This window comes from Achroia grisella, unplaced genomic scaffold (genome assembly GCF_030625045.1).
Source record: "Achroia grisella isolate CSIRO2021 unplaced genomic scaffold, CSIRO_AGI_Agris_v1 utg540, whole genome shotgun sequence".
Taxonomy (NCBI): Eukaryota; Metazoa; Arthropoda; class Insecta; order Lepidoptera; family Pyralidae; genus Achroia; species Achroia grisella.
Window position 1 is genome coordinate 3608874 of NW_026712925.1, and position 26198 is coordinate 3635071.

The 26198-nt window shown below is 30.4% G+C and overlaps 1 protein-coding gene across 1 annotated transcript in view; it reads left to right on the forward strand.

Annotated features, from left to right (window-relative positions):
- Positions 1 to 6165: 6165 nt before the first annotated feature.
- Positions 6166 to 26198, forward strand: part of LOC131847576 (uncharacterized) — a 360246-nt gene continuing 340213 nt past the window's right edge. Inside the window, 1 exon segment of the mRNA XM_059197169.1 lies at positions 6166 to 6272. Within this exon segment, the coding sequence (XP_059053152.1) occupies positions 6271 to 6272 (2 nt within the window). The 5' untranslated portion in view covers positions 6166 to 6270.

The window sequence follows — 26198 nt, forward strand, 5'->3', positions numbered from 1 at the left end:
GAAACCACAGATGAGATAATATTACATAGTCGAAACAATTGTCGCGAAAGACTAAAACGTAGAGTCATTAAATTTCCGTACATATAGTAGTTATAAAATATAGGTTTTAATTTGTCTTCTTTTTGTATATTACAGGTCTGTTAGATATTGTTTTAATCAATATTTTGTGAGTTTTAGAAAAACAAATAATGTTTATGATGGTATCGATTTGAAAGTAAACAAGGCTACAGTATCTAATTCATCTCAGAATTACTCGAATGCTAAGTTGAGCGTGAACCGTAAACTTTTTCGGCGATGTTGGGTTGTCCGATAAATAAATAGAGGAGAAATATTTGGTAAACAGTAAAGTTTCTTGTGTGTTCAACCCACGGATGTAACTTTTACTGTGCGGTCACCGCATCCTCCAAACTATTTGGCATCATGGCTAAAATAATTTGTTTTGATTGCGTAATACGAATTCATGTGTGCCTCGTTTCCCTCGCACATTGTTGAGCAGGGAAAATAATTAGAAATTTATTACATTATTAAATACTTTAGAATTTGAATTCCTTTTACTATACAGAAGTTTAATTTTAAAAGTATGTAATGCAATTTATCCTATCCTCATTTATAATATACAAGTGGCCCGCCACACTTCGGTCTCACATTATTATGTAATTATGTACCTGTCAAACAGATAAATAGTTTCGCAAATTGGTGTGCATTGCTTTCAGAGTTTTCTGTCTCTGGAACAAAATACGTTATAATATTTGTAGATAGTTATAGAGTTACGAATAAAGAGACTATGGAATTGTTACATAAGTTTTGTAGCGTACGTAATTTTATTTTTGTGGACCAAATAGTACACTCTACAAAACATATATATTACATCCAATGTTTGAAATTATTCATTTTAAAAAAGGATATATATTGTTAAAGGAAGGTATTGTTAAAGAATAGTTTATAAGCCAACCGGCTTCGCGCGGGTGCAATATAAATCTTGAATCACTCTATCTATTGCTGAAAAATATATTACATATCACCAACAATAGGAAAGAACGGTCTTTAACAAATAGCGATGTTTTATATTTAAAGTAGTGAACATTTAGAGCTGGGTTATGGTTATTTAATGTTTATCTCGCTCATCATTCGTTACTGTACCTTTCGAAACTTTTATAAGGGATTATATTACAATAATTTCTCGACCATAACTCCGCATGAGGTAATATATTGAATACCAGTCTCAGGGTGAGAAGCCCATAAATATCGCGCTCTGAAAGACCATATTGATTAGGAACATTATACTTGATGTGCCCATATATAATGTAGCATTTACGAATCTAACACGTGATGAAGCGAGAGTGCCGCCTATGCAATTTACTTATATTTCGATGATTTATTTTTTCTCTTATTATAATTTAAGAACTTGTTTTCTTATAAAAAAACACATCTTCCAGAATAGTCTATTAAATATGTCTAATATTAAACTTTCTAGAACGGTAATATGTTTTCAATACAAGTATAAACACGCCATTTGCCGCGAGGGTGATTTCGGGTAAGCTTTGAAATACGTGTACAATAATTTATTTTATTTGTTTTATTTACCTGTGTTTATAAACTTTTATATTATTATTTAATAGAGAAGTTCTATCTTTTTTTGCTACTAACTTTCTATTAGTTTGTCGGTTAAAGCAGTCAAGAGAGCATCGTGTCGGATAACTGCTTCAACTTATATAACCTCAAAGGTCGGCAGTTCGATCAACATGAACTAAGCATTGCTATGTTACATGCGAATTTATTGGGACTTATATTACTTTTATTGTAATTTCACTATACGGTTTCAAGGAGATCCATTAATGTGCCAAAGCACCAGTAAAATGAATACGTTTGATCAATTTGAGGAAATCCTTCGTGGTGGATATGTACTGGTCAAAAATCACCACGGTATTTCTATTCTCGCCATGGGATCGCAAGTGCATTACACAACAATCCCAGCGCAAGCTTTGAGATATCTACAAATGCACATTCAATATTATACAATGGAATGTACAATAATAATTTATAAAGTATTTTCAATACCGGAATCTTAAAAAGAGGTTGTGTGAATCTTATAACATAGATATAGTAGATGTAGCATTATAGTGATTATTTACTTAATGGTAAATCATTTGTATTAAATTTTGTTATTGCATCAAGTAACTTTTTATTTAAATATTTTCAGTCAGGTTTTGACGGCTTCAATTTTAATTTCTAGTGACGTATAGGTACGACATAGTAAGTAAGTATATTTACATTTACACAATGTTTTGCCGCGAGATATCGATGAAATATCAAATTTTACTGTTCAAATATTAAGACGGGAATTAATCTGTTCATTTTGGCAATCGTGATGTTATGAAGTATTATTCGTATGTTCCCATATACATATATTTTCGGTTATATTCTTGTTATTTTACACACCGATTCTTTTCATTTTATGTACTCAGGGAAGAATGGTAGGTAGGTATGTATGTACTAGAACTACTATGGATATACTAACTGTATATCCACAGTAGTTCTAGTACATAGGTATATCTTAGAATTCGACAGCTAATTAAAAATTCAGAAAAGAATTTACTCAATTCAATCTTTACACTTTACAAACTATAATAAAATTGTTCCGTTTTAAGGTTTGTTAATACAAAATTTAGTTCTATGCCAATACAGAATTATTTTTATTTAAGCTTTATTGAAAGTTCTAATAGTAGAATCTAATAGTAGATAATGTTATTATTAACCTCTATGGGTTAATAATACAACCCAACCTTTAGGAGTGCAGAGATACTCGAAGCTCTTTTAGTTAAGCAAATAAAATTATATATTAAATATCTATAAGTATAAGAGTATATATATATATTATACGTAATAAAATACTATTTACATACAAACATATACGCACTGTTGTTCTTAAATGTATTTTTGTACAATGGCAGTATTCTCAATATTGTATTGTAAACATCCCATCCTGATTATATATTAAGTTAAATGAGTTCCTCTCAGAACAACGGGAGCGTTATATTTGAATTTCTTTGAACTTTCATTTACAATCTCAACGACAAATTGTAAAGATAAACCAACTTCAATTTCTCTCAAAAGTTATACAGAGCTTATGTAAGCTGGAGTTTGTGGTGTGAAGCGTATTTGTACAATTGTGCGTATGAAGCAGCAAAATGATAATATTATTTATATAATCATTCTTGTTATCGTAGATGATATCGATGGTTTAGTGGTCTGGCACACCGCCTTACTCTCGATAGTTGCGGGTTTGATTCCTCATATGATGCAAACATTATTTATGAGTATGAGTATTTATATTGGTGTGGATGCTTCTTATGTATGTGTTTACAAAAAAATGTGATTAATTACGGAATTATGTAGCTTTCTTTTGTTTTCGTTTAGTGGTCTAGTACCCATAACACACTTTGTTTAGCTTGGGACGAGATGGCGCTATGTATATTGTACAGTGTTACTGTTATTAATATTTTTAAAAGTTTTCATTTAATTTCTTTCCTATCATTTTGTTTAGTGGACAATGTAACGAATCATTCGTTTATAGCTACCGGCAAAATTTATATATATCTATGGATTTTAATTTCTTTATAATAAAAAAACAGTAAAAATAGTTAAATGCATGCCGCATTTAACACAAATATAATTTAACCACAATTGTAAGCATAAATATTATCAGTTATACCTATAGGTTTTGGGAGGTTTATTATATATCTGCAAAAAATCTGTATTCACGTATTTGTATTTTTTTGTACAATACATATTATTACATATAACTATACGATAGTTATATGTATATGCGTTATATATGCGTCCTTATTTTTTTTAACAAATAAATGAAGTAAAAGCATTTGTATAAGTGTTTATGAAAAGAAATATGATAATGAAGAATGTGAAGAAACAAAAGAGACATCATCAGGCATGTTCCTGTCAACGCCATCCACATCACCTCATCATCATCATCAATCTGAACATTAAATAAACTATTTTCATGTTTATTGTGAATCAAATTATTTAAATTATTAAATTATTTTGTAATAAAATATTTTAAAAATATGACAATCATAAAATACAAATAAAATACGAAACATTTTTGAAACAATACATTTAATATTGTATTAAAATCAGTTGTGAGCGAAGTTTCTATATTGCGAACTAAATTAACAATATATGTGGTATTGTCGAATTGCTTTTTAAAACATTTTCATGGAGCAGTTCCGCATTTTTGTTGCGGACATAATAGCATAAAATTGTTGAGATGGTGTAGTTTAACGCCATAAAGTACAATAGCGGACGATATACGGCGTCATTGAAATAATCATAAAGATAAAACTAGCAAGTGCAATGCTGAGAGTTTTATTGAGGTGTAAATAAACGACGATGGACTTCTGTGAATTGACTTCATGCTTTTTGTCGCTGTTATAGTTTTCACACAATTGATATTGTAGCCCTTTGCAATCATATGAATTTGTTATTTACTTCACTCGAATGGTAAACGCCCGTCTAATGAATAACGAATAATAATAATATTTATTTCCACAAAAAAACATTGTATAAACTATATGTGGTGAATGGCAATTATAGTATTTAATTATGTGACGGTGGTATATATACCTAATGCGTTACCATTCCGAAAGACTAAGGTATTATGCCTCAATATCATTGCCATAACTCATACTTCAATTGAGAGCCAACTAACAGAGCAATCTGATAAGCTGTTAAAGTAACTGAGGCGGAGGATGCTGACAACTTGACGAAATTAGATAGGTATGTATTTAGAAAGAAGTGTATTAGAAAATTAATAAATATTGCGTATATAGTCTCGACTAAAAAGTTTATTTTAAACATACGTATAGTGAAATATTAAATTAGTGTATATTTTCCTCAATTTTACGTGGATGTTAATATTGATTTATTATTAGCATATAAAACCATCTTGATGTTACACTATTTTTTTAATATTGCAGACTTCTTGTGGAACTATCTTAATTTGCAAGAAGAAACCTATCCAAAACTTTTTTAGAGTGTTGATGTCAGAGTTTACATTTAAAAGGAAGTGATTAATGACTATGGTATCTAAAATCCATTATCAGATTAATGTATTCATGAAAGCGAATAGATAAAAATCGATTGACAGTATTTTAAGTGAACTGAACATCGGGAAAGGCTTAATCGCATGATCTTCGAAAGCGGAGGAGTAAAAATGTATATATACAATATATGCATGTATTTACTTGTAGGTGTATGGAATAGTAAAGTAGTAAATATGATGCTATATCGGCCGGAGATGATAATTTTAAAATACAATATAACTTTTAATGAAAGTAATAAACATTTCAGCATCAGTGTAAACACACTCGTTATGGCTGATTGAAAATTTTATGTTATATCCCCACACTTTAGACTATTGCATAAATGCCTGCCACTACAAACTAATATCGATATATATACATATATATGTGATTAAAGCTTCTATTGCATGCATCAACTACCATAATATTGTAAAGTAACTTCCGGCTTGTGACGTGACACTGCAGCAGGAGTCACTTTGATTGTTTAAGTTGCTGTCCGTCTACTTTGTACTTGTCAAACGATACATCCTTAATCATAAAGCTATTAGTGAAACTGTCATAATTAAATTGTTACCAACTAAGTGATCTTAGTAACTAATACTTTGATCTGAAAGAATCCAATCCCTGTATGAAACAAATTGGACCATCTGCTTGAACTCATTCAAGATTGCAATACAATTCCATCAGCTATTATTCTTTTATTACTATACATAAAGCATTACTCGATTAGTTTATCGGATTTCACCTTATTCAGTTCAGAACGACCGTTCCCGATCTGTACGGGTGTCCTTCGAAAAATCTATGGAAATCTTGCAAGTGACAGTCCATGACAGCACTAAAAAAGGACTATAATTTTCGCTTCAAGTGTCGGTGCGTCGAGTCGCGAATGCGGAAAGTGGCGGAAATCTTGCGTTAGGGGTAGTGTGGAGGGGTGGAGGGAAATTTCGCCCGTCATAGCTTGCTCTCATAGCGTTCAGCGTATCGCTGAAACTCGACTTCAGTACCCCGGCATTAGCCGTCGTTATTGGACGTGTGTTTTGTTGCAGGCTGTCCTAGAACGCGAGTGATGATTTTTACGATGTTGTGTGAAGAATATAATTTGAAGTGTGTTCAGTGAGTGGTTCAAAAAAGTGTTTCAGTTTGGCCGGCTCCTCATCATCACTGCACTAAAATGTAAGTTGTTTTTATTAAAAAAAGTTTATGTTTGTCCTCAAAGTATGGTTCATTTTAATTAGATTGTACTCGCCGGAAATTATCATACTTTGCGGTTTAGATAAGAAGAGAATTTAATTTAAAAGTTCTGAATTGTGTTAATAACTTGTTATTTTTACGACGCCGGTTATACTTTTTGAATTTGTAATTTTGCGATGTTCCGCGCAAATTGTGGAAAATAGGTTTCCTCTTTATCTTAATTACAGAACAATCAGTATTAGGCCCTATTATAAATGAAGTTTATACTTTTTTAAAGAACCTAAACTATTTCAAAAACTCATAAAAGTATACAAAATATCTCAATATTTGACTTTCAAAATATTATCATGAAGACTTGTTTTTGTAGTTACGTATGTACAAATTTATTTATATCGACAATGTGAAAACAAATGTTACCACAAAAGTTATATTGCAGTTTTGTCTTCTTACTCTTAATATGCTTCTTCTCTGCTCATAGAGATAGATATCCACTATTCATGAACTAACGATAAATTATTATTTATTTATGAACTATATTAATTTATATTTAAAAATACCAAGGAATATTATCATAGTACCTACGATATTTATATTTATGGGTTAGAATTTTTATAGTATATAAAGTTTTTACGTTCTATAAAGTTTATAAAGTTCTGATACCCTTTATGTGATAATATTTTTTTTATTAAGTTCTATTACTACCTAAGTTTGAATTGATGCAGCTGTATTATTTTGCAGTTGTGATTTATTCCCCAAATTTTACAGACAAATTTTTCAAAAAAGTTTAATAAACCGAAACAATGGTATCCTATGCAGATATATATAATATATAGATCAATCTATATAATATGCAGATCCTAATTATTTCTTTTCTAAGATATTGTTATATAAAAATGTTTCTACGTATTTTTAATACGTATATGTAATATAAATAAAATTGGAATGTCTGTTTGTAATATTCAAAATAACCGTTTTTTACTACATGCATATATGAATATAAATGCGGTATATACACCAAAATATTTTTTTACAATTTATGTCTGTCTGTTTGTTTCGACTAATTTCTGAAATGGATCGATTTTGATAGGACTTTTATTGGCAGGTAGCTGATGTAATACCTAAGTAGTACCTTAGACTACTTTTATTTTATAAGAATAAAGTTAAATTCCACGCGGACGAAGTCGCGGGTACAGCTAGTATAATATAATAATACCCTTCTATTTGAAGAGAGAAGAGGTTTTGGCGTGAGAATATAATCAGATAATACAAGTATTTTTTTAATATAATTGATATGCCAAATAGCTGATGGCCCACCAGACCTTTGGTGGAGGTAACCGTAGCCTATATATATGAACAGCAGTTCGCACATCACATTATCATGAAGGTACACGAACCAATCATGCGTTGCCTTGCTTTCCTGAGGACTAAGATGTCATGCCTCTTATCGTGTGAGGTAAAATAAGGCACTGTAGCCTTATTTTACCTTTACCTTCAACCAAAACTTGCTTGGTGACTGAGACTGAAATACTCACGCAGACGATTTTTTACATAGTTGACCGTGGTAAAATTAATAAATCAATATTTTCGATTAATTTGTAAAAACATGTAGATATCTGGCATTTATTCAAATGGATATAGACAAAGTAATAAATAAATTTAATGAAAGCGTTGTAATAAGACAGCATGATTTCTGCAAGCGAACTTGGATCGGTTGTATAGTATTTATAGCAAAATATGTGTCCTATTTAGCCGACGCATATCATAGATGATCAGATGGAACTTGGCACAAGGCGAGACTTTAGGCATACAATAACAAGTAACTAATAGCACATACATACAATGCGGATGTGGAATTATGCATTACAGATCATGAACGAACAGAACAAATGAATAAATACCAAGAATCTTGTGTGGGTATTGGTGAAACATGTTGAAAATGGAAGAAACTGGAGTTGCGTGTAATGTCATAATATCGCTGTCTATCCTATTTTACTTAGCGTTAAACTTATTCTAGAGGTTACTAAATAATTAATGTGTAAAGAGATACATACTAGGAAAAAAATAAAGTAAAACAATCGCTAATTCTCTGTACGTGAATAATTAGCTTTTGTCCGCGGCTTTGCTCGCGTTAATTTATCCCTTTAGGGGTGGAATTTATCAAAATCCTTTCTTAGGGGATGCCTACGTCATAGTAGCTTTATGCTTGCAAAGTCTCAGCCCGATCGGTTTAAAATTGACAAAGTTTCATACAAACTTTCAACCTCTATTTTATCCCTTTGGGGATAGAATTAATTAATATCCTTTCTTAGAGGATGCCTACGTCATAACATCTACCTGCACGCCAAATTTCAGCCCGATCCGTCCAGTGGTTTGGGCTGTGCGTTGATAGATCACTATGTCAGTCAGTCCACCTTTGAGTTATATATATTTAGATAGTCAAAAAAGAATTAAACCCGTAATGTGTAAAACTATGGGATAATAAAAAAATCATTTTCGATATAAAAAATAATATAATATTTATTTTTCCCACGATGTTTCTCCTACAAGTATTCTATTGTTATTGCCATTTTTTATGTAATATTTCATGGTTGAGGTAATAATTAAAAAAAATTGGCAAGTACCCCTTTTTTATATAATATACCTTTGAATACAAAGGCATAGCTTACTTAAATCATTATGGTATTAATGGTATTAGGCAAAATGCCTTCCGCCGCGAGTTTGCAATTTCTATAGATATAATGTCACCGTTTATGCAAATTTTTTTTAAGTTTTATCAGCCATGACAACTACAATCCAATGCTACTTCAAAGCAGTTTTAATGATGTGATGAAATAAGAAATCTTTACCCGCACTTATATTTGTGTATTATAAACCCTGAAAATATTACACTATATTTTTAGGCAGCCTTTTAGAAACTAGGCTAGGAGGGTTTCCATCTACTCATATTCCTGCTGAGATTAGGCTTTGTCCGTTGTACCTTATTTTCACTACCGTATATTACATACAGCGAGGTATTTCTGTTAGGTGAGGGTTAAAAGGTTTTATGTTGGGGCCTTCAAGGCCTGTTGGACCGTCAGCTTATTTTTATACACATCTATCTATATTCACGACAGGTACCTTATGGAGTGCGCTAAGATTGTAAAGATTTATAGTTACTAGCTATGTCCGGGGTTGATCCGCGTGAAATTTATAGCCTACGTACTGTAAAGTTTCATCAAAATGTGTTCAGTAGTTTTTCCGTGAAAGAGTTATCCTCGCAATTTAATCGTGTATGCTTCGGACTGAAGGTAATTTCTCGCGCTCCGCGTTGTTACTACCACTGAAGGGGATAAATTCCCTGCTGCTGCCGCTGTTGCGTGCACTATATATATATCGTATCTTCTTTACATACATCTATCTATACTTATAAACAGTCGCTTTTATAACTAGTCTCGTGTAATCACGTGAGTTCCAGTATTCTTGACTCATCACTGAGGTAGTATTTATAGGTACATTATAATATTTACGATAATAAGATAGTTATGGATAGAATATACTGTGGCTGTGACCCTTCTTAGAACTGAGATGTTACATTTCTTTAATAATTTTCGCATTTCTTAAACAGGTTTTTAAATATATACCTATATTATGATTCAGTAGGTCCGAAAATTCTAATGCATTTTTGGCTTTGTTAAAAATATTTTAATTAGAATAAAAAATAGTAAGAACTACTTTATTATTATTTTATTAACACATGTAAAAAGTTCACCAATTAGAAAGTTTTCCAATTTATTATATGAATTGCTATCAATATACATTTAACTTTTTTATTTATTTTCCACAACAACCTTGGCACGTTGTTACTGATGACAGAATATAACAAAGCTTGTTTGTTAACGAGCTTTTTGTTTTCAATAATTTTTTAAAATTTTATACCGGTGCTGTTTTTCAGTGAGCTTGTAACGAAATTAAAAAAGATATACAACGCACAAAACGCGTATTGTGTTCAATACCAAACAATGACTTTATATGCCCATATAAAGACTTTATAACACTGTGTATATTATATATTTTTAGTTGTCTATGCCAATTTTCTGCATACGAGTATAATATATTGTTTATTCTGTTGCTCTTCCTTTCATTCTCTTTGTAAGTTTATTATAATAAATCATCATCATCCTAATTCTTATACGATATTTTTTAGGTCTTTTATATACTTCTATATTCGTCTGTCTTCTATATACTTCTTGAAATTTTATTCTGCTTTGGGGAATAAAGTGCAGTTATATCTGGCCACTTTAACTATATCCGTATTTTACACTTCATGTGTGTCATTATAATAAATATGACAAATATATATGATACATTCCCATCCCTTTTGTTTATTTCCCCAGATGTCCAAAACTAGTGAAAGGCTGGTTAGTAAAAATTTTATATAACACACGCGTAAAAAGAATGTTAGGATATTTTTCATTTTACGTAATACTTCAACCAGCTGTTTCCGTTCGTATATGTATGAAAAAATAAATTACAAGTTTTACAAAATAACCGCTTTTAAATTTTATAATTCTGTATAAACTGGTTTATGTTTACTTTCGTTTTATTTTTTTATTATGGACAAGTTGAGCCACTTACGTTCATTCGTATGTCTTTGGGTTAATGGATTGAAAAGGCTTCTATATTGTTTATGGAAATTAAAAAAAGACGAAAATGCTAAAATACTCTATCTTTGTCTTCTCTATCTACAAAGATGCAATCACTTATTTGTATTCACCATTATAAATATTACATATATATAATTAAGACTATGCGACTACACACCTATAGCAGGTAATGCAGAAATATCGTAGCATCGTATATTTGAATAAACCATAACACATGCATGTTTCATTTCATTGATTATTAATGCAATAATCTAATTTTGCTGTGGTTATGTAACAACCTGAACTATTTAATTTAATTATTCTACGTCCCCTGCTAGCGGTCTGGAAAGATATCCTTGAGGAACGAAGTAAATATTCACAACACCCTCGCTTTCTCCAGTCAAGTCAACTGGAGAGATAAACAAAATATTTTTCTAACAATTTCTTTTTAACAGCCTATGTGTTCAGTGGAAAGTTTTGAAAGATGCCTGTATTGAATAAGAATGATATAATATTGCACATACTTATAAACAGCCAGCTGTACACCGTGGCTCTGGCGTGGTAGAGTGAATTCAGTTATAAAATAATATGATATATTTGTGTATCAAATTTTATTCGAGTGACATGAATTTGTTTCACTAGATTTTGGGTGTAACAGTATTAAAAAACTAACTAGAATTATTGATTTTTTAAATAAAACTTTTGAGTTTGTTTTATTAATAAAATTTATTTAACAATAAACAAATGGAGTAAGGAAGTGACTCTTTGGTATCCAAAAAGTATAGAAGAGGGAACTAGAAGACAGGCGTCCTATTAGTTTAGTATATACTAATTCTTCTAGTCTATACTAAGTCTTTACATATTGCTATTAGTATATACTCTTATATAAGAACATTGGGATAACACCGTAATAGAGTTGCAGAGGATAGAGTACAACCTGGATAGCTGGAACAGGTCTATACGTACGACTATATCTAAAAGGCAAACCGAGTTATATTGTAAATATATCTAAATGCTACACAATGTACCAGAACTTTGGAATAAAAAGGCTTTTATTACATTATATATGTACGTTAATTTATAATATTGTTAAAATGAGGACTGATGAAATGTAAATTGATCAAATGAATTGTTTTGAATGGTAAAGCGTTCTCTCAAATATCAATGGATTAAATTCGTCTTTTATTTGTACACAAGAAAACGTAACAAGCCAACAGACAGGCTCATTTTCACAGTAAAGTTTATATTGGTTACGAAACATTGTATATAAACTTCAACATCCCCGGCTTAACTTAAGGGATTCGGGATAACTTCCTATCAACATTTATAGGCGGGTAACTTTACCAGGCCGAGTACCAAGACATCATTTATCAGAAGTTTTTCTGGGACTAACCAAAATGATTGATAAATAATAGGCACTGTAGAAAAACGGCTGGCGCACCGACACACTGGGAAGTTTTTTAATCATCCATACTTTTTCCAATAAAGTTCACACAGTTCAATAATGTGACTGTGAAAATATTATGGCTAGCCTGAACAAGTTAAAGAAATATAACTCAAGCTATAAGATTTTTATAACTTCGGATTTTATGTCCGAATGACCTTCCGTATTTTTGGGATGGCGACGTCAGGGATGGCAACTGAACAAGCATCCTCGTACAGGCACAAGATTTATAGTCTTTGGTAAGAATAAATTTCTATCTTTGTACAATTATGTACATGATTTTGACAAACGAACATTCGATGATGTACTAGATTAGATAGCGAAATTGAGCCAATATACGAGATTTTTATCGTCTGAACGTATGAACGTCATACGAGGCTGAATGTTTTAAGGTTGGCAACCCTGGGAGACGCTATTGTATACGAGTATACGTCCGTGACTTTACAATCTAACCTCTTGACCTTTGACCACTCCATTTGGAATTAATCCAGATGGCAGAGACATTATGTTAACTGTTGATTTCATTCAGTTCTAAGAACAATATGCTTCGGTTATTGTTGTCAGGTTCAATTGATATCGTCGCAGTGGTATTTGAATTGACACTTGAATTTCTAATTGGTTTTTGGAATACTATACTACAAACATTATTACAGTATTACAGATTACTAAGGCCTTAGTTCTCTAAAATGTCAAAGTATGAGGGATACCACGCACTTAAATGATTTTTGTCACATATGTGATTTTTGGAGTTTATGCCACTTACCATCGCCGCGGAGCTGATGAGCCGTCAACTAATTGAACATTTTCGTTACAAAAAAAAATGTATATACTATAGTATCGCATATGTATATATAACTACCATTTATCACCATAATGTGTAATAGTTATAAGCTAAAATGATATTGTACAGGCGAGTTTCCTACTTCTACAAAACCCTAAGGGTTTGTAGGTATTGTTAAGTTAGTAGGGTTATATACGAAACTAAATCTCAAGAGAGCATTCCATTAGCTTAGTGGAAAATGTTAGATTAACCTCATTTACATGTTAGGATGCTAAATTTATTGGATTACTTACCGGAGAGCTGATATGCTATGTTAACGATCAATGGAATAAAACCGATTTCATACCTATGTTATACAATGTTCACAAGTTATTCAAACGATATTGCACATAATAAATTATTAAATATATAGAATAATATATAACATAACTAAATAAATTAGTGCTAGTTGGTAGTTTCTATTTAAAAATGTAAAGTTACTACAATTATTTAAAAGAGCAACACGCAAGTTTCTTGGTTACTCTTCTTGTGATGAGACAGCTTTCGGAATGAGCGGTAGATGAAACGAAGGATAACTATGACTATTCAAAAGTGCTAAAATATAATTAATAAATTAAGTTTCTTTGAATAATTGACTTTCTATTCTGTTTATTTCGATAAAAAATGTAGTATGTAACTATTCTAAAAGATGTCATTATTATTTAAATAAATAAAAAAAAATTATATCGCGATATTCCAGTGAATTAAGAACTTTTTTAAAGTGGGTTAAAAAATGGGAAAACTTTGATTAGAATCTTTGACTAATCTTAGTCTTAAGAAGTCTCCTTGACATTATGGCATATATTGTCAAGGAGCATTAACTATGTGACATAAAATATCGATGATGATAAAATGGTTATTTCAGTATTTATACATAGACTAATATCTGGAGATATATATATAGTCAATTATGTCGAACAAAGCGAATACACGATGTAGTTAATTATACAACAAAGAGTCTATCATGAATCCGTCACTAAAAATATTTTGTGTATTTTTGTGACAGATTTATAATTTCAATAACTTGAAACTGAATTTAATATTTTATTGTTAACTATGACTACGACTACTTGTGTACGTGTTCCTTTGTAAAAGCCATATATTGTCAGATAATCAGATGGACATGGAGACGCGCCATCTGTAATTTTATTAAAAAACGAATTACTAAATTAGTAGGAAAAATATTACCATATATTTTTAATTTTCGTTCTACCTATGTTGACCTAATTCTAATTGCTCTAGCCTGTTTTACATAAATCCTTAGTTCTTTGCTCGTAATTATACATCGTATATTTTTAACAAAAAATAAAGAGTTATATCAGTAAACGTATGCTTATGTACTTATATTTTAATAGAGTTTTGTATAATCACCGGTATATTGAATATAATTTAATATAATGCCAATAGATTCCAATCTGGCACTGGATAATGCCAGTTATATACTGACAATTATATACAAGATACCGACGTCGTGGATATAGTATCCGTATATTGGCCGCTGGTGCTCCATTTCATAATGAACGAAACAGTAGTAATTACAATTACAGTGCTAACATGTATCGACTAAACTCGTCACCTATTAGATACCAAAGCGATGGGCACTGATATCGAAGTAGATTAAAGGCGGACAATATTAACCACTTTGTTGTTAAAATATGGCCTGAAAAAACTCAGGATAGAGAGGTTTGGAGGCGTTTTAGATTAGTAATAAAATACGATGGGACTGGCATTATCATATTATGATAAAAACCCCTAAATAAATGTAAGAATTAAACAAAGCTCTTTGTCACTGGCATTAGTGACTAAATTTAAAAATTTATTTATTCACGATGGACAGATGAATAAATTATTTTTGCATTTGAATTTCTGTACTCTTCAACAGAGTACCAATATGGATTGTATTGACATCGATATTTAGGTTCAGAATAAAATTGCCGGTTGTTGAGATGCGTTTATGCGGTTGAATAAGAATGTTGACTTAAATCAGTAAGCTTCTATTGTATTACACGTATTCAGTTAAAAATATACATATTGAACGCGCCAACCTTGTATCAGAAAGGTACTAATCCTTCAGTAATGGAATTCCCGTTACCAATTCAAATAAGCTATTGTCTAGTGTGGTCTTGCCTGCTACGCTCTTACCACCGTCCTACAGGTGTACGTTAATAATTTCTATATGGACAGTATTGTATAGTTGGCTTATTAGCTGCAATCCGCGACCTTGTCTGTACAAACTTTTCATACTTGATTTCACCCTCTTTCAGAATAGTTTTTTGAGATAAAAGATAGCGTGCATACACCTGTCTTTGCGATATAACCTATCGTGGTATAACATTACTATGGACACAGATAAGATAATGTAAAAACGGATTTTTCGTATGGATGATAAAAGAATGGTGCTTCCGCCTGCTCTAATGGTAGCCGGAATTCAGATATACTAACGCCTTTGTGGCGAATTCGTCAGGAATTAATCACGATGGTTTTCAGGAGGAGTAGTATGGAAATCTAGCTGACATGGTGTACATTATTTTTGTTATTAGTATTCTTTTTAATCTATTTCTATACAATGTATATTATCTTATTATGATTAATATTATAAATGTGAAAGTTTGTGCCTATGGATGTATATTTTAAACTCTTTCACGCAAAAAGTACTGAACTCATATTGATGAAACTTTACAGTAATATAGCTTTCATCAGATTTCGGTTGAAACCGCGGGCACATCTAGTACATTACTAGTCCTCATTATTATCCCTTTCTATCAATGAAGGCGGATGCAAACAGATTAAGGAATAAGGTTCTGAAACGCAGTTATAAATGAAAGTACTCGTACTTACTATGACTGCGTTCCAGAATAAGATAATTTGTTCGAATTATCAACCGATTTAAAAAAAACTCATATAATTAAAATATGAATTCCATCTTTTAATAACCATTTTGACTGAACGCATCTTAATGAAAATCGTGAAGTGAAATTGTATCGGTATATTTGTTACGAGAAAACGCTTTTATCTAAAAAAGTAGACGAAGATAATAACTATTATTTCTATAATTTTGCAAGATCTGTTTTAGAATAATATTTATAACAAATTATATGTATGTTTTCTACTGTATATCATATCCTCTGGCCAGCGTTATAATGGTGGGTTTACTAGTTAGTAACTCTCAGTTTTATGTAAAGTTCCAAGCCACAAGACTAAAATGCTTTGGTTTTTTATAGGTTGATATAAAATAGGTATGACTTAAGTTTAAACAATGTTGTATTTTACTTGAAATACTCTTGACTCCATCTAGACAAATGGCGCGTTCTGAGTTCTAGCAACTATGTTGCGATGTTAGAATCTGTGTTCTTTTTAGCCAACCTAATCTACGAGAAAGAGTATAGAAAATTAATGTATTTATTTAATAAGGCTAAAAAACTACATTCAATGAATAAAAAGAAGACATTATACACGCTACCATTCACAAAGTTTGACACATACATATACAGTAATTTTTGTCGTTGTAGTTGTTTGGTTCCACTATTGAACCTTAATGTCGTTCAAACTTAAAATTAAAATTATTTAAGATCGAATTTCGTCCGGCAATCTTTAATATAGATTGTAATTTTATATATTACTGTATTGTTTTCAGCAATTACGTCAATACGTTATTCTCCTTAATAAAGACCACAAACTGTATACTGTTAAATGTAAAATAAAACTTAGGTTAGATGTGAAAATTATTCCTAAACTTATTATATTTTAACGACGTTAACACCCAATAATATACATCCTCATTTTCAATAATTAATAATAAAAGACAAGACGAATCTATAAAAAGTAACATATAATTATGTGCCAGTATCAAAGGAGGTAATAGTTGTTTCACCTTACACAGGATTTTTTTATGTCCAATTCATCGAATTCAGCGATTTAGCCAGTCATCATTGCCATGCCTTCATACCATAAATCTTGGCGAAGTATTTCATCTCCTTCTTTATCATATCTGAACTTCCTCTTTTTGAAATAATTATTCTTGTTCAAATCGAGAATATCCATCGCTTAGCCTGTATCAATCCACTTTGCTTGAGATGAGATTTCGTATTGTTTTGGGTGTTCTACTATATATAAAACTTAGATTATGGGGGTTTTCAAGAAAGATATATTAATTTTCTTTAAGAGTAGGTGACGCGCACTTGAGACCCCTAATATCAAGAAAAAACAAAGTAGAAAGGGTAACTATGAAAAAATAATTGAGACGTCTTTCCCTCAGAATAAAGTACGTGATGGCAAAGTGAGTGAGGCTAATGAAGTCATGAAGTATGTAAATATTGTATTATCTTATCCCGGCTGGGCTTAGGAAACAAACTTTCTTTCTAATTAGGTTAGTTTCTTGTGTTGTTACTATGCTTCAGTTATTTTGGTTTCCACATGCACAGGCTTCTTATTTGAAGGACAGACAAATGTGATTGAGGAAGAACTGTTTATACCTATATTAATAATAAGTATTTTTTTATTTTAGACAACAATATTCCATTTTGTTAGTAATTATTACTCGACCTACGTTACCAAAGAAATGTAGGACAATTCCTTAATATATTGCCTCTCCTACCCAGCCAGAATAGAACAGCCCATTTTACAATTGCTTTCACTATTAATATTGTTAATATTAACTGTAAGCAAACCATTGCTTCCAAAACCTGAATCACAATGCTGTTTTATTATATAGTGGTAATAATGAAGTAGTAGTCTCGCCTGTGCTATTGTATATGCCTACGTGCATCAATGAAGAATTATGAATGAAAAAATTTTGAGAGATTTTTTATAAAAATGCTTACAATGTCATGCTTTTTTTGGTTCTGTTTATCTACTAAGTCTGCGCTAAAATAGCATTGTGTTTAATCATTTTTTCGTAGTTTTCTAATTTATTATAAGATTTTAGAAATTCTTAATAGGTCCACGTTTTGTTAGTAATCTGTCAGCCACAATCTCATTACTTTTTGTACTTACAAAATATTTTGTAATTTCCTCAGATTATTATAAGAAATAAATATATAAATACGTTGTTATACAGGAAGGTCTATACTCAGTGGTGGGTAATGGATGGACGAAACGATGATGATAATGACCCCTATTTGTATTTCTAATTTTTATTTAGATGGCCTTCAAGTCGGCGCTAAGTAATCGCTGTACAAGAAAATTTCCCTTTAAAAAGTGCTCACTCTGTTAATTATATTGTTTGTAAACGTTTTGTTGTCTCAAGTTTGGGCGGCGCGGAAGGGTTTTAGGCGAAATTGTCTCCTATTTTACCCTTCATATCTTTCTAAATAGCTATAATTGTACTTTATTTCTGTATAATGTCAGTTCAATATTAAACCAGGATTATAAATATATAAAATTAAGTACATATATTTACTTATTTATAATTCAGTTGTTAGGGATAAGAATTTATTTATACCGCATTGAGAGTGGGAATTTTAAATATATATTAGAAAGACTATTTGTAAATAATTTATATAATATAAAGTATGTTGAATAAATTCTACTTGTTTATTTCTTGTCTAAATAAATTGACTTTAGATAGTTTGAATTCTGTATAATTTTTTAAAATGATGAAATTAATAAATATATGCTATAAAAATGTAAAGATGTTTATGTTACGTTTAATACTACGAAGCAAAACGGTGTAGTAAACCGCTAGATCACTGAGACCGTCGAATATAGGTATATTATATTATTGGTCTGAGATAAAAGATATATGTATTGCTATTTGACGCGGGGAAAAAGATCAGAGATTACGTGTCAAACAAAAAATGACAAAAGTATTGCTAGGCGAAAAACTCTGCCGAATACGTTTTATTAAAGACAACGTTTCATTTTATTGGAAATGTTCAAATACTTATATTTCTGGTGTCATATAAAAATAGGTCGATCGTGTCGATAAAGGTCTAAAATGCGTCATAAATAATATATATCCTATTTTGTTGTTTGATAATCACATTTTGTATGTTAGACAATATATACAAACAAAGAAGTTGACTAATAAAGATAATCTTATAATGGTCCCAAAAGAAACCATGTTTTTTAAATCCGTTGTGTAATATTCTGTCGACTAATGCTTGATCTTTATGAATAAAAAATGAGGGAAGATTAATCTTACAAGAATAATAATAAAGTGTATATTACATAACAATACAGAACCAGGAGCCAACCAACCTATCTGGGATTATTAAATCTACATATCATATTACATACAAACATTGTCATTATCAAATAATAAAAGAGACGACATAAGAAAGATCTTATGTCGTATCTAGTACTATAAAGTTTATTCCTGTGTAGATGTGGAGATTACATGGGTGGATAGTTTGAGAATTCTCCAGCAAAAACGTAAGCACTTTGAAGTACATGGTCATCAATAAAGCAAGCTCTCTTTGACATATTTATTATCACATTATTTCTTTGCTTGGTATCATAAAACTAAGTACCGGTGAGCTTGAATTTAACTAAGATTTTTTTTACACTAAATATGTATGTGTACCATGTCATGATGTAATCAGGTAAATAAAATTCATACAAGTTGATTTATTTACTACTTACGTTGGAATTGAAAATGATGAGTAAAATTGTTACCGAAAACTTAGGATTTGTCATTCTGTGGTTAAGACAAAACAGATTATTTATGTGAGATGAGATGTACTCAATATATTGTTTCAATACAGTTTTCCTTTTTTCTTATTTCCATCATCCAGATCGACCCCTTTCGGATCTTTACGTCGGGAGACGTTTGATCACAGTTTATTTGATGCTCCACATTCTGGACGAGTAATCAAAACAGATTGCTTATATTCATATTAAAATTGGTTTATAGATCTATTAGGCTAATCTAAATAACGAGTAAAACAAGTGCTCTTATTTTCTTCTGTATCTGTACTATTAAAATAGAAATATTTACTTACTTCTTTAAGCCTTAAACTAACTGTGTGCGTGAAAAGGCGAGAAATAATTACATCCCATATATTAATGTAAGTAGGTACCTACTCGTATTTGTAACTTCATCCCTTTACTCTAATGAGTAAAGTTTGTAAGTGCTATTGGTGTTATTGGATACTTTACTCACGCTGTATGTAATAAATATTCAGTAGTGCTGCTTATAATACACACCTACCTATTATGTGTTTATTCAATAATATTAACATAATATGTACGCATGGTCATGATTCCATCATTGTGATACAATTATAATTCTCACAAATTTCACACGTACTTTAGAAACAATGTTAATTCAAGTTTGTTTATTACCAAACGCTCACATAGATGTATATATTAATATTAGTTTAATAGTAATTACTCCATATGGTGTATAATAAATATGACAGAAATTTTAGAAAATGCATTTTTCTTATTATATTCATATATAATATATTTCGATTTCTTATTATATTCAGTTTTTGTTGCTTTTTTTGATATATAGCGTCTTGAGACGCTAGATAGCAAAAAAAGCAATACACATGAACGCGTAAAATTAGCATTCTTAATTCTAGTTACTAACAACCTCTATAATTAATATTTCAACAATTTATTATTGTGATTATATTTCTACGTATTGTGATTAGCATATAGCGTATTCCACAATTTTAATTTCCAAATAGATTTTATTTTATATTTAACTAGTAGCTCGAGCTTTATTTTCTTTACAGTTTATTTTAATTTTACTTCAAATGAATATCGGCACTCTGCGATTCTCATAATTTTGTGAGTTTTACATGTAGAATTATATATTATTAGCTTATGGTACTCTGGAATAATGTCCTTATCAAACTCGTGAAAAAACTTCTTAAGTCGGTGCAGAATACTGCATTGGTAATAACCAATGGAAGGATTGCTTTCCTTTGAGCAAAATCTGTTCAATATATGTTTTTAATATTACAGTTTAACACAGATTAGTATTTTTAATATTTGATTATTACGCAAAAATTTGATTTTAAGTACAGTAACATAGGTATTTAATATATCGAGTTTAAATATTGTGTGAAAGTCAGTAGAATGAAAATGCAATATTAGATATAGTGAATTAGTTAGTGCTGGTCTGGTAGATGTCTAGGGGAATCTATACATACCTATATATAAGAATAATGTAAATAATCGCTGTCTGTACATGTAAGATATGCAAGAAAAGCTATTATTGGGGGACTTTATAAATAAACTCAAAACAATGATTATCAGAATTCTTGTTTATTTGCCTTTGAGTTTACGGGCAATAATCTCAAATAAAATTAAACTGACTTAGGCGCAGGTTTCACTAACATATTGTGGTAAGATTTACTTAAAATTATTGTTTTATTTCCATATCTTCATAAAGAAAAAAGTTATAAACTATTATTATTACACAAGAATTATAGATGTACAAAACGCGGTCTTATCGCAAATAGGTGTTTTACTTACTATGGTCACGGACTTCCACGATACAATAATTTGTTTCATAAGTATAATATATGTATTTTTTCATGTGTTTTTCTATTTCTCTATTACATATAATGTATTTATTTAATCAAAAATACAGTTTAAAATATTTGTATTACTTGTTCAGTACCCATAACAACTACAAACCTTTGCTTGAATGAATTACCTTTATTATTATTACAAAAAACATTCAAACGTCACTACTGACAGAGTAATATTTTTTTTATTTAATATTTTACGGCTCTGGATACAAGTCCTTTTCAGCCCAACATAAAATACAAAACCTAAAAAAAAAATTATAATTTCTTCCCAGTGTTAGAAATAAATTTATATAAAGTTTTGAATAGTGCAGGCCTTGATAAGATCTCTTCTAGAGACTTCGGTACTTCATTAATATCCTCTTGAATCTCGTGAATGAGTAATAATCTGTCGAGTCCGTCAAATTGGTGATACAACACTTCACATGCTCCCATTTCGCCGGGTATATTTAAATAAAACGTGACCGACAGGTATTCTCTTTAATTATATATATATTTATTAAGTAGATAATGTAGTTTTTAACCCGAAAATGTATGAATGGAAAAGAACATTTCTGTACTTCTAAAATATTTTGCGGTAGAAACGCGCTTGGAACTAGCTGGTAATTGAATCGGCGAGAGCGTTACTGAACTTATTAAGCTCTGACTAACTGCCGTGAGTTTGGCTTGTCAATAAAAACTTTGAGTGTCAATTTAAATCTTCAACTAACTCTCTAGTGACTAGAATCACTGAATATGGATGCAGTTATACATACTATATATAATTAATTTTAAATATACCGACTTCTTTTAAAATATTTTTTATTTAAATGTTCCATTAGAATAATTCACGGTAGCGACTGAACGCGGTTTCTCTCGGGCTAATTACTATTGCATGGACTCTATTATTTTTAATTTTAACATTAATAGCTAGTTTGGTATGAGTGAAAGAATTTTTAAAATAAGTAAAGTAATTTATGAGGTATTTCATTACAAACAAAACAAAATAAAATAAACTCTTTTAGATATTAGTGCAGTTTTTTTTTATTCCTATTCAGAAAGTAAAACGGAAATGATTTCAATCAATAACTTAATTAATTGTAGGATACCTAATGAATGTTTTACTTTGCTCAGTGAAATAAACGGGGCCTAATGAAGATTGGATACTAACAAGGCCGTCTGCGTAATAAATGGAATAAATCAGATTACCTCGTTTCCAACGATTATTGAACTGTTTTTCTACGGGCTTCAAGGAAAATGCAATGAGAAGCCTTACAATTCAGTGAATATTTAACGTGATTCCAAAGGATTACTAGAGTTTAAATACAAATTACTTAAGCTATTGTTTAATAAACTAGCGAGTAAACTTTAAACGATGTTTAAAAGTATTTTCACTGTTATCGGAAGCTCATAAATAATACTAACGGTCGTCCAGAGCTCGAAGTTCGACCAGCAATCTATACATGTAAATAAAATTTTCGTGTCTGTTTGTAATATTCAAATAACCGTTTATGTACCGTATTTATTATATATAAACGAAGATAACATTTTTTACAATTCTTGTCTGTGTGTTTGTTCCGGCTAATCTCTGAAATGGCTGGACCTATTCTGATGGGTCTTTTATTGGCAGGTAGCTGATGTAATAAGTAATAACTTACGCTACCTCTATTTTAGAAAAATAATGTTAAATTCCACGGATGAAGTGCTAGTAACAAATATATCTATTATAACAATAAACAAAAGAGTATAATATGCGTGTGTGTAAAAATATTAGGAATATGCACTCATACTTCATATAAAATATAATATAAGTGTGTGAAATTTAATACTTCTCCGTCCGTACATTTTCATAAGAAGGGGTACAAAGATTTTGCTTCACGTATTAATATTATGGTCATGACGGTAAATATCCTGTTTATACATATAATAGGTACAATATACTTTAATGGCTGTAAATAGAAGATATTTTTTCTCAACAGTATTTGTGTATACCTATTATTATTAATAGATCAAGTATCTATTTGTAAACGTCAATGAATATTAATCAAATGGATTCATTGAAAAAGTACCAACAGTTTACAAAGGACGATGTTTTCCAATTGACATCATTAATTTATATTGTAGTGTCACACTACACTACACTACTAGTGTGTAGTGTAGTAGTGGTAGTTCTGGGTTGATGTAGAAGAGTATTCTCAAAACGTCAGGGTTTTCCCTTTTTAAAATAATATTAGAAAATATGACGTCCAAAGTAATATTATAATATTAATAAACCATATAATAAATATTTCGGTTGAAACGTTGAACAAATACTAGTTAGGGTTTCTGTATTATATTTAGGATGCCATAGTAAATACTGTAGAATACTAAAATAATACAAGAACCACTTCTGTTTGTAGAGGTATTGAATTATACAGTTCCCTTCCTATATTCGCTTCTCTATATATAGGGTTCCTTTAATTAACTGTAAATAATTCTACTACATTACTATCTATATTATTAATTAAGATAATCTAAGTCAGTAGTGAATTAGTTGGGAACCGAGTTTTAAATATTTATACTGTCTGTTACCCGCGCCTTCTTCTGCTTCTGCTTCTTTAGTGTCTAGTATTTATATAATTTATCTTGACATTTAAAATTCAATCAAAAACAAACACACGAATTTATAATATTGCTATGGAATATTGAAAGATTATTGATGATAAAAAGATTATGGATTTATAAATGAACCATATCTATATAAATTTAATTATGGTAAGGATCAATTTATAATTGGAATATATTGGGAATAAAAGCGTGTACACATATACTAGAACTATCGGGCTGATATGTCAGCTCCACTTGCCTCTGTTGTGCTACTTTGTTATAATTTTAATTTATTTTAATTTAAAAATATCCAAAGTCATCCTAATATGTGTAATGTGTGCTATATTGTGCCGTACGTAGACACTTATTGATTGTTTAGATATTATTGACAACATTGAACTAATATAGATATTTAGTATTGATCATTTTGTCCTTACCAAGTAGGTACACGTATGTTGGGAGTTGTTAGTACATATCTAATGCTAGTTACTCAAATTATTATAATGTCCGTGAAATGACCGATACTGAGTAATTTGTAGTTTATTGTCTACGATCATAACAATGCAGTCCAGTACAGTATTTATTAATGTAATCTACACTCGTATGTACGTACGCAGTATGTACGAGTATGTCCTGCCTACCTACCATGAAAATGTCTTTGAATATTAGAGCAAAAAACAACAAAATCTGAAAAAAAGTTTAAATCATTATTAATATTACTTATAAAGGTAAAAGTGATTTTGTTTTCACTCTTAAACCAGGAATAATGAAATTTCAAATAATAATAGATTGGACCTTGGCAAACGACAATGGCTATTATCTGAAAATAAAGTATGAAGGGGATGAAATAGGGATATAGCTGAGCATGGGAATCTTAGTAATAGAAGAACGGAATATTAGTAATAACAATAATATTACAAGACGATTCACACATCAGAACTATCTAGTCCCAAGCTAAGTAGAACTTGTATTATGGATAACTGATACAAATACATGGATTTTCTTTTGGAAATCATGATACAAACAATTAAATATAAAAGAAATAAAAATATTAATTTAAATAAAATAAAATATATTTTTATAGAATTACACAATTTTTAATGATGTCCTGTATTCGATAATTGTGTGCAATATGATTGTAGGTGAATAGGCCGCCTTACGAGTGTACTATGATACTATAGTAATTTCTGAATACGTATCATGGTAGATACTCTGTTATAACATGTGTTCTAGCTCTGAATGAGGTACCATTATGCAGTTAATCGATTCGAGAACTCGAGGCTAGTGTAATGAATACAGTCATCGTTTAGCGTCCAGATTACTAATGGTTTCCGTGGTCTGAATTATATTAGTTGAAACCCATGTCACAACTGCCGTAGTAATGGGGGCTAAATTTAACAAATTAATACTGTGATTCGATATATAATGAAATGTACTTCCGTGTAATAATATTGCATTTAGCGAATAACTACAAGTTCCCTTCAGTAGTACCTTGGTTATTTAATAATAATAATAATAATCTCAGGACCTTGGTTATTTGGATGATATTATGGTAAATTATCGCATGTTATTAGATTTAGTGTTCATTTTTAGACGGTAACTCAAGAGTATAATTATAAAAATATTTCTAATAATTTTAAGGTAATAACCATCTTGATCTCATTAGCATTAAAAAAAAACCGGATCACAATGAGTCCGTTCATTTATCAGCTATAACCCCACAGACAAAAATTTATAACATCCTTTTTTAGCGTCTGAGCTAAAAAGATGAAAATGATCGCAATTTTAAAGTCGATTGATTGAAATTCCGAGAGCTGACCGTCTGGGCTTATCATCAGATCTGTATTATCCATTTAGTGCTCATTTTCATGAAAACGCGCCGAAAAAGGTATTGATAAATTAGGTCACCCCGCTTTTTAAAACGGCTTTATTTTAAAATACGTATTGATTGATTTCGTTCTTTATAATACGGAT